At 60.9% G+C, this 10,476-nt stretch overlaps 1 protein-coding gene across 1 annotated transcript; it reads right to left on the reverse strand.

The window, feature by feature from the left end:
- Positions 1–636: 636 nt before the first annotated feature.
- Positions 637–7,527, reverse strand: TMEM8B (transmembrane protein 8B). The gene is made up of 12 exons (XM_027670439.1): positions 7,115–7,527; positions 5,700–5,907; positions 5,412–5,545; positions 5,020–5,279; positions 4,432–4,787; positions 4,015–4,111; positions 3,693–3,816; positions 2,233–2,375; positions 1,890–2,068; positions 1,656–1,802; positions 1,465–1,581; positions 637–1,255 (listed from the first exon to the last, which is right to left on the reverse strand). The coding sequence occupies exons 3-12, from the start codon at positions 5,441–5,443 to the stop codon at positions 920–922; spliced, it is 1,791 nt and encodes a 596-aa protein (XP_027526240.1). The 5' UTR covers positions 5,444–5,545; positions 5,700–5,907; positions 7,115–7,527; the 3' UTR covers positions 637–919.
- Between the last annotated feature and the right edge of the window lie 2,949 nt (positions 7,528–10,476).

Consider the following 10,476-nt stretch of genomic DNA (forward strand, 5'->3'; position numbering starts at 1 on the left):
AGCCCACAGGTCTGACCATGGGGCAGGACAAGGAGCAGAGGCCAAGACAGTGTTGTCCCAACCAGGTTAGGGGGTGCAGTCCACGCAGTGCAGTGCCTCCTCCCACTAGTGCTCATTGCCCTGCAGAAGACAGGGCTGGTGGCGACAATGGGGACACAGGGTCACTTGTCCACTGCTTCTGGGCAGGTGTAGCCACGTGTGTGGCACTGACACAGGCTGCCTCATGCAGTGTGGTGTCACCAGCAGGATGTGGGCTCTTCGGGATGTGGCCCTTGCAAGTAGTGCACTCTCAGACCCGTGCATTGCCACAGCAGGCAGCACCAGCATCATTCCCAAGTGGCAGCTGCCCCAGGGCTGTGGGCTCCCCACGGTCCTGCTGGCTTGCAGGGGACTCTGGCTGCCCTGGCACAGCACAGCTATCCATAGGTGAGGAATCACGGCCATCCTGTGAGAGCACAGTGACCCAACAAAGTCATCCCAGCTCTGCAGCCTGTCCTATCAGGAGCCAGAAGACTGCAGCCCCTGGTCCTCACCTTTGGCCAGTTACCTTGCTCTGTGTCTGAGCTATGTCAGCCCCAGAGCAGCTACTGCAGAGCAGCAGCTCTTGCTACAGACCACTAAGCGAGAGCCATAGACTGTTGCCATTCCCCTTTTCTACACCCAGCCACATCCCCTCAGCACCTCCATGGCTGGCAAAGAGAGGAGTGTGGCCCAGCTTGGCCTTAACTCCCCCCAGCTCTGCCCCAGACTGAGCTACAGCAACTCCTGGAAACAAGTTCAATCAGGCTGTAATTGGAAGAACAGGGTGGCACAGGTGGCTGTGTGCCTGCCCAGAGGAGTCCTGGCACTCCCAGGGGTGGGTGGCCAGCAATGAGAGTGGGTGCTGTCCATGCTGGAGGAGTCTGAGCTGCCGTCAGCATCAGCTGGTACAAATGCTGTTGATGGAGGCCACGGCGGGGTCGACGAGCCCCAGCTCCTCCTGCTCATTGACACAGAGCTGGTACCCACATCCCTTGCGCCGGGGCAGCGGCCCCAGGCGCCGGCTGGTCTTGGCACGGGGTGGCAGCAGGAAGCCGACGCTGCCGGCGATGAGCAGGTGCCAGATGCTGTGGATGTAGAAGTAGTTCTCCTCTGTCTCCACAAAGGCGTAGAGCAGCACGGCGGCCGCCGCAATCAGCGCCCCCGGGCACAGGTAAAACACCCAGCGCTTCCAGGTCGGCGGGTAGCAGTGGCGGCGCCGGATAGTGCGAGCCGTCTGTGGTGGGGAAACGATAGGCTGGGAGAGGGAGCCGCAGCAGGGACAGGCACAGCCCCTGTGCCACAGTGCCACATCCCCCAGGAGCCAGGGCGAGGGGTTCATGGGGAAGGGTGATGGCAGCAGAGGGGAGATGCTGCAGTAGGGCTAGATGGCTGGGCAGGATGCTGAGTGAAGCCAGGGTGGGCACATAAGGGACAACATCTTACCCAGGCGACGGCCATTATCCCCAAAGCAAAAAGGCTGGGCCCCAGAAGGTTCCAGAGCCCGTGGCGATCCATTTGCAGAGCCATGGCAAGCAGCATGGCCCCCAGCAGGTACAGCACCTGTGGGGCAGTGGGGCACCTGTCAAGACAAATCCTTTTCATCCTGCCCTGCATGCTCCCCTCCCCACACTTGCCTGCTTGACCACAGGCTGGAGCCGGGCCATGGCAATGACGGTGACCCAGACGGACATGAGAGAGCCCAGGAAGTCACAGAACTGCAGCACATCGTAGTCCATGATGCAAAACACCACAATGCCTGGCTGGTCGCAGGCATGGTAGAACTGGGGTAGCAGGGAAAGAGTGTGAGAGCTGCCCTGCACAGCCCCAGCCCCTCACCCGCCCCTCAGCTGCCCCCACCCGACACTCACAGTGGAGAAGAACATGGTGAAGATGTAGACAGCGGCTTCCATGAGGTAGTGGCTGCGGACAGCAATGGCCACGGGAGGCACAAACATGACATTGCTGAGGCACAACAGCAGTGTGGAGAGGAGCTGGAAGCCATAGGAGAAAGCCTCAGCGTTGTCTGTGCAGCCCCAGCCATTCCAGCCTGTGACCAGAGAGAGCCGCTGTCACCCCTGCAGCACTCACAGGGGCTGGGGAGGGAGCAGGGAACCCCCTTTCCAGCACCCTCCAGAGACTAATGGGATGCACAACCCGCAGGGAGAAGGGGAGGGTTCTGGGGAGATCCTTGGGTGCAGTGGCAGCTCTCACCAGCCTTGCACTCGCAGGCAGCGTACAGGTAGTTGTTGGTGCGGAGCAGCTTGCACTGGCCGTAGATGCCGCAGTCGTTGATGCAGGGAGAGAGGTAGGCACGCAGGTACACCTCGGCTGTCACGTTGGTGCAGGGCTCAAACCTGTGGCGCAGGACAAGGGGAGTCAGCCCTTGCCTTGCTCCCTTGCGCAGCTCCTGCCTCTACTAGAGCCACCCATCGCACCCAGACTTGGCAGGTGATGGGAGATCCAGGGACTGGGAGAGTGAAGAAATCAGCTGCTTTGGTGCTAAATATGGCAGCTTAAAGCTGGTCCCCAAGGATCCTGTGTGCAGCAATTGCCTGTGCCAGCCTGTGTGAGCAGGAAGAATGCGGCCACACCTAGACCCCCTTGGCCTTTAGCAACACACTCAGCTGGCTCTTATTTCATTTGGATTTTGCTGTGCAAACACAGTGCCCTGCAATGCCTGCATGTGACCCTGTCGGGAAGAACTGACTGTAACTGGTAACTCAGCATGAACTAGAAATGCAGTGGAGGATTCAGAGAAGGCACAGCATCCCCACTGCCCTGCGTCGCCCACGCACAGGGCTCTGGGCACAGCCAGCACCTCCTTAGCTCTGGCACACCAGGAGCACAGGCAGCCCCACATGATGATAGCATGCACCAACTGCTGCCTGTGCACATGCAGGCAGCCCAACATGCACAAACACACACACAGTGCTGGTTACATGTGTGTCTGATGTCCATGTATGTGCTCACACGGTCAAATCTGCACACACGTGCACGCAGAACACACACAGCCTTGACTGATTGCACAAACCCAAACACGAGCACAGAGCTGCCTGCATGTGTGCACTCAAACATGCGTGCAGTGCTGTACACATGTGCGCACTAAATGTGAACACAGCACCACCCGCACTCACGCACCCTCACACGCACAGACAAACACACACACACACACACACACCAGCCTCTCTTCTTCTCACGGCTCTGGGCAGACACAGAGTCCAGAAGCAGAGATGCAGGCACACGACAAGTCCCTGGAGATGCCGAGCAGAGCCCTAGCCTGACCAGAGCTGCCCCCTCACACGCACAGCCCTGTCCTCGCAGCGACAGCCCGGTCCCCTCCCGGGCGCGGGTAGAGATGGGCTCTGCCGCGGAGACGGGCAGGCACTGACAGATGCCCGGCGTTCGCGAGCTGACAGGCACTTCCTAACCGCGAGACAGAGGGAAGAGCCGCAGGGACCCACAGATGGTCAGGCAGACGCGAGATAGAGCCATCCGTGCCCACGCAGCACTCACACAGTGACACGCAGCCCGCAAAGCCACGTGCACACACATGAGCGAGACACACAGTGCAGGGGACAGGCACACCCACGGACCCACAGGGCACACAGACACAGGCTATGGTGGGGACAGCCCTCTGGGGGCACAGGGAGGGGACATGCCAGGGCTCTTACCCGTGCTCCGTGGCACAGAGTGAGCGCAGGCTCAGGTACCAGCTGCCCGTCTGTGGGTAGGGGATCCGCAGGCGGCTGAGGCTGGCGGTGGCATTGACAGAGAGCAGGAAGCCTGCCAGGGATTCTGTGGGCCAGGAGAGCTCTGGGTGAGCAGGGCTGGATGCAGTCTCCTGCCCTGAGCAGAGCTGGGACAGGGACAAATGCCCTGTGCCAGGCTCCAGAGTCACATGCCATCACATACCCCCACCCAGCCTCTCCCCAGACACAAGGAGGGTGCAACCCCCACAGCCATGGCAGGATGGACATGCATAGCCCAGCCTACCTGTCTCACAGGTGACTGAGGCATTGTCACCAGATGTCAGGGGGACTTCGTGGTTCAGGCACCCGAACACTGTCACATTCTCACCACACAGGGAGCTCTGGCGGCAGAGGAGATGGCCTTAAATCAGTGCCAGGGATGTCTCCTGCTCTGACAGCACTCGTATCACGGCACATCAACTAGCAGTGCCCTAACCCACTGTCCTTCACTCAAGAGCATCCCAAACCCACACCATCATCCTGCCCTTGGAGCACCCTAATATGTCCTCCATCACCCAAGAGCTCCCCAACCATGGCCCATGACCCAAAAGCAGCCCAAATCCTGTTCCTTGCCCTGCTGCAATCTTGACATCACTCATCTCCCAGGCCTCCTCCCACTCCAGGCTTCCCTGCCCCATCCAGGGCGCATGGGCCACCTCACCACGTTGAGCCGCAGCTCCAGGTTGAGCACCCCTCCACTGTCCAGCACTGGCAGGAGGTTGATGACGAAGACAGCGGGGCGGTCGGGCGGCACTGACACGTTGGGCCCAAAGAAGATGTAGAAGTGGACGGAGAAGGTGTCCAGCTCGTTGCGCAGTGTGGGTCGGACAGGCCAGCACCGCTCTCCGGCGAGAGGGGCAACAGGGACAGGGACTGGGTGCTTCGTGCCGTTGGGGCTGGTGGGTGGAGGGCTGTCCCCCAGCCCCAGCCCACCCGCAGAGCCAAAGGAGTGGGGCATGTTCATGGAAGCGCTGGAGGGCAGGAAGGGTGGCCGGGCCAGGCTGGGTCGAGAACAGTCTGGAGAGGCAGAGTCATCAGCCTGGGCACCACACATCTCCTGCCCCCTCTTAGCTCCCACCTCCCATTCTTGCCCACCATTCACCTCCATCTGCAACCCAGCCCCAACACCTCTCAGTGTCCCCATTCCAGCAGAGGAGGGCCAAATCCTGTGGGCATCCTTTGCCCCCCCACCAGTCATCAAAGCAAGTCAAGACCATGTCCCCACTCACACCTCCATGTGCCCACTCACCTGTGAGCTGCACGGTGACCTGGAAGGAGACGGTGCCTGGCACGCCAGGGTGTTTTTCCACCAGCACATAGTACCAGTGCTGCCAGAAGGGCAGGTCCTGTGCCAGCTGGCAGGGACTGTGTTCCCGGCAGTCCAGTGCCGTGGAGTTGTGCAGGGGAGGAGCCTTGGCCCGCACACGCAGCCAGAGCGGGCAGCCCTCAGCCCCCCGGCACCGCAGCACCTCCACCAGCACTCGGGACGTGTAGCTGGGCACAAACACCCTGCAGGACAGCAGTGTCAGGCTGTGCCCACCACTATGGACCAAGAGGGTTGGGGAGGCAAGCCAGAGGGATGGGAGACTCGGCTCCCCACCCTGAAGATATCCCCTCCTTAGGAGACCCTCTCGCACTCACTTGTAGAGGCAGGAGCGGTTGTGGGGGGCCATGCTCTGCTCAGTGACATGACCAGGGTACAGCACGGCGATGTTCACCAGGCGCTGCACGATGAGCTGTGGCTGGAAGAGATACTGGCACTCCTCGTAGAGCCCCTGCACCAGCAAGACAGTCAGTGCAAGACAAAGCGCACAGGGCATTGTCCCCACTTGGGACACCTGTGCCGGGCACTGCCAGCCCAGAGCAGTCAGGCCCCAGAGGAGCCCTGCAGCGAGCCCTGCCACCCCACAGTCCCTCCAGGCCCTTCACCTTGACAGAGATCTTGCCCTCATCTTTGGGCAGGTGGGCAGCCAGGAACCAGTCCCCAGGCAGCGGGCTGGTGACATTGAACACCCCCGTGGTGCGGTTGGGCAGGGTCCAGGTGAGGGTCAGTGCGAAGGAGCCAGGGACAGCCGTGTCCCTGGGGAAGTGTGTGTGCAGCGGGTTAATGACAGAGGGAGCCCCTGAGCGGAAATACCTGCGGGAGAGACAGCAGTCAGCAGGGTGCAGGCTAGGCATCGTGGCAGGGCCAACATGTCCTATACGTGGGTGTCTTTCCTCTCTGCTATTAGAAATCTTAAAGACATCATGGAAGCCATCTGTAAGCTGGGACCTCACTGGAGACTGTGAGCTTCCCTGAGTGGGTGTTCAGGCAAAACAGTTCATGTATGAGATGCACAAAAGAGTGGAGCCTGAAATGGTCCTGGGAAGATGATTCATGGGGAGTGAGCGTGCATGTTGTCTGGGTTTTGGCTGGGATAGGGTTCATTTTCTCTCTCTAGCTGGTACAGTGCTGTGTTTTGGATTTAGTATGAGAATAATGTTGGTAACACACTGGCATTTTGGCTGCTGCTCAGCAGGGCTCAACCTAGGTCAAGGACTTTTCAGTGTCCAGTGCTCTGCCAGTCAGCAGGTGTACAAGAAACAGGGAACACGGCTGGCAGACCTGACCCAAACTGGCCAAAGGGATATTCCATACCATAGAACATCATGCCCAGTGTATAAACTGGGGAGAGTTGGCACGGAGCCACCAGTCACTGCTGGGGGACAGGTTGGGCATCAGTCAGCGCATGTTGAGCAATTGTGTTGTGAATCACTTGTCTTTATTGGGTTTTACATCTCTCTCTCCTTTTTGTTGCTACTGTTATTATTATTGCTGTTGTTGTTTCATCATTAGTGTTATTGGCATTTTTTTATTATTATTAAACCATTTTTATCTCAACCATGAGGGGTTTTTTTGTTTTTTTTTTTCTTTTGTTTTGGTTTTTTTCCACAATTCTCCTCTCCAGTGGGGGAACTGAGGAGTGAGAGAGCATCTTCGTGGTACTCAGTTGGCAGTGTGTAAACCACATGTGTGTGTGCATATATATGAGTGCATGTAGCTGTGCACACATGTATACCTGCATGTGTGTGTGCATGAAGGCCAGGCTGGATGGAGCTCTGAGTAACCTGGTCTAGGCGAAGGTGTCCCTGCCCATGGCAGCAGGCTGGAACAAGATGATCTTTACTGTCCCTTCCAACCCAAAACCATTCTATGATCCTGTGATTTTTTGACTCTATCTGTACATGTGCTTGTGCAAGTTAGAAGCAGGCAAGAGCAGGCAGGCTCTGGGGCAAGTCCAGGCAAGTGCAGCAGGGGCAGGCAGAGGCAGGCAGGAAACAGACACAGCAGGCTGCTTACTCACACGGTGATGCTACGGTCTGGGCATTGATCCCCAAAGGTGCCACCTTGCTCCTTGAAAGTGATGAGGTTCCAGACAGCGATGACTGTGTCCTCAGGGATGTGGAAGTGGAAGAGCTCAATGCTGGCGAAGGAGCGGAAGGGGCTGAGCTTGCGTGGTGTGCGGGTGAAGTAGTCTGTCACAAAGAGCCCATCTGCAAAGGAGATCCAAGGGGCTCTAAGTAGGGTGAAGGGTTGGGGAAGGGGTTGTGCAGCACCCCTCCCAGGCAAGGCCCACCCATCCAGGCTCTCAATATGTCCCAAATCCAGCAGCCTGAAGGCAGGAGGGGCTGGGACTATGCCACTTTGGTGAGTCCCCAGGGCTGGTGTCAGCTGTGCCCGGCTGTGTCTCCCAGCCCTGACACTGTCTGCATCATTCCTGGTTCAGCACTGCCTAGAGCCCAGTTTACTGAGCTGTGGGTATTGATCCTCTGGAGCCTGAGGAGCCCTTGGTCCCCACTGCTCATGTTCTGCTCCCTACATTTTACCTGTAATAAAGGAACATTCTGCATGGCTTCAGCCATGCCCTAACAGGTCATCTCCCACAGAAACATAGATTCCACCTTCTCTACCTGCTAGGGTGGCTCAGCACAGAGCCCATCATAAAGTGCAGAGTCCCATATTAGACCTGCGAGAAGGAGCGAGCAGAGCACCTCCTGCACAGCCTCCCAGTTTGTGGGGGAGGAATGGTGCACATATGTGTGCACATATGCACACGTGGGTGGTGTCTGCATGCACAGCGAAGTGGAGGTGTGCACACCCACATCCATGGGTGTGCATGGCTGTGCACAGCCCCATGTCTGACAGACACTTCCTGCAAGCCCACGGTACACACTGGGGCCACCTCCGCCTGCCCAGCTGCCTGGCTGTTCGATTTCCAGAGATTTCCAGGAGCCCCAGCAACTACTTCCTTGGCACAGTAGAGACAGGGGAGAGCAGGTCTCTAGACAGCAGCTGTAATTTCACCCTACCATTATCCCACTATCCCCACTGCCAGCCTGGGAGACCCATCTATTATTCCCCAGAGATGCAGCAAGAATGAGATGCACCTCCTCACAAGCTGCTGGAAAGGGGGAGATCAGCAGAGGATGGGGTGGGAGCAGGGCTATGCCCAGGAGGACTCGTCCAGTGGGGAGTGGAAGAGCTGAGACGAGGGTCTGCTTTGCACTGCGTGTTCCTGGCCGGGAGTGTGCGCATGTGCTTGTGTGCACGTGTGTTTGTGCTGCGTGTGTGCAGCCCCAGCCGGCTGTACACTGACATGCATCTGCTCCCTTGCCTGGAACAAAGGCAGCTCCCCCTCCCCTTCACTCCCAGCCGACACAAGCCAGGCATGGAACACCTGTCACCTCAGTGCAAGAGCACCCCATCCCAATTTCCCCACCGGGAACCACCAAGTCACTCCACAGCCCCACGTGGGGACAGCGACCTGGCAGGGGACCCCAGAGAAGGTGTTGAACACAACTCTAGGAGGGAGAATGGGGCGAAGCACTCGGAGCTGTCCAGTCGCAGCGCGGTCCCCCCCATGCTCACTCGGCCAGGACAAGCTGGGGGGAGCTGACTGCAGGCAGAGGGTCAGTCTGAAGTGCTGTGGCGGTGCGGCCAGAGCACGGCAGGGTTGCTGTGTGATGGAGAGGGATTTCTATTCATGGAAGCGGAGTGAGGTGAAGGAAAAAAGCAAAAGGCCCTCCGCACCAGGCCAGCGGCCGGAGCCGCGGGACCCCCGTCGCGGGACCTCCTCCCCGGAACCCCCTTCCCGGGACCGCAGCCCCAGGTCGCGTCTGGCGGTCAGCACCGGGGACAGCTCCGCGGCCGGCGGTCAGCACCGCGCACAGCTCCCGCGGCCGCCCCGCCGCTGCCCCCGGTACCGGCAGCCCCCGGCCAGCTGCCCCCCCTCCCCAGGGGATGCACCCTAATCCAAACCCTTCCGCACACCGGTTACCGAGCCAGCTCCCCGTGCCCCATAACCTGCTCCTCGCCTCAGATACTCCCGCCGATGTCTCTCCCCGCACATCCCGACGCTCGACTGGGTGCACTCGCCCCTCTCTATAGGACGTCCATCCCCGCTGCCCCCTGAACGCACACAGCCCTCTGCCCTACATCTGCAGCCCCCTGGGCCCGCTCACTGCCCACGCACACGCCTCCCTCCCAGGGTGTTCCACCGCCTGGGCACTGCACGCATTCTCCTGGCACGCACACCTCTGTGCCCCACTGCACGGGTGCCCCGTGTCCCACGGGGTATGCTTACCGCCGTGCTGCCCCACGGCACGCACACCCACACACCCCATTCCATGGGCAGCCCGAACCCTCTGCACGAGCATCTCCATACCCCGTTATGCAAACACCCCCCTCCCGCACTCACATCTCCGTGCCCATCACACCCACCTCGCGCCCCATGGCACTTGCACCCCCTGCCCCATGGCATACACCCCCCACACCCGGCTGGGTGCACCTCTGTCCCCTGCTGCAGACGTGCCCCAAACCCCGCTGCGTGCTCGCCCCACTCACTGTCCCACTGAACGCGCATACCACATCCCGGGATGCCATCCGCCCATGGCTGCACCCTTGTGCTCCATTCCCACCCGCCCCCCGCCCCACTGCACGCACACCCCACATCCCATTGCTCGTGTAACTCACATCCATCCCAAGCTCATATCCCTTGCCCCGCCGCACGGAACCCCGCGCCCCGCACTTTCAGCCCTCCCGCCCCCCGCATCTCACCCGTCCCCCCCGCCCCATAGCGCGCACACCCCACATCCCATGGCTCGTGTGCCGCACACCCACCCCAAGCTCATCCCCCCGCCCCACGGCACCGCACACACCCCCGCGCTCCGTTCCCGCCCGCCCCCCGCCCCACTGCGCGCACACCCCACACACGTCCCGCCGCTCGCGCACCTCCCGCCCCGCGCGCACACACCCCCTGTCCCACGGCGCCCTGTCCTGTGCTCCCCGCGCCCCACGCCCGCACCCCCGCTGTCCCCGCACACACCCCCGCGCTTCGTTCCCGCCCGCCCCACCGCGCGAACGCCCCGCGTCCCGTTGCTCGCGTACCCCATACACACCCCAACCTCACCCCCTGTGTCCCGAGCCCACCGCACACACGCACCCGCCGCGGCCGCCGCTGCACCCCCCTCGACGTGCGCCTCCCGCGCCCCGTGTCCCGCGCTCGCCCCGCCGCCCCACCACCCGTGCCCCCCCCCGCCCTGGCCAAACCCCCGCCCCCCGGGAATGCCCGCGGCGCTCACCGGCGGCGGGCGGCGGCAGGAGCAGGAGCGGCAGGAGCAGGAGCAGCAGCAGCGGGGGTCGCTGCCCGCCGCCCCCGCCGCCCCG

Source organism: Neopelma chrysocephalum, unplaced genomic scaffold, assembly GCF_003984885.1.
Source record: "Neopelma chrysocephalum unplaced genomic scaffold, ASM398488v2 Primary Assembly neopelma1_96845, whole genome shotgun sequence".
Taxonomy (NCBI): domain Eukaryota; kingdom Metazoa; phylum Chordata; class Aves; order Passeriformes; family Pipridae; genus Neopelma; species Neopelma chrysocephalum.

What these genes read in the sequence shown, in the direction of transcription:
- TMEM8B (XM_027670439.1), bottom strand. Translation starts at nt 5,443, where the DNA reads ATGGCCCCCCACAACCGCTCCTGCCTCTACAA. An exon ending in TGGAGCTGCGGCTCAACGTG is followed by an intron (nt 4,112 to 4,431) that starts GTGAGGTGGCCC and finishes CTCTGCCGCCAG; the next exon opens with AGCTCCCTGTGTGGTGAGAA. An exon ending in CTCAGTCACCTGTGAGACAG is followed by an intron (nt 3,817 to 4,014) that starts GTAGGCTGGGCT and finishes CCTGGCCCACAG; the next exon opens with AATCCCTGGCAGGCTTCCTG.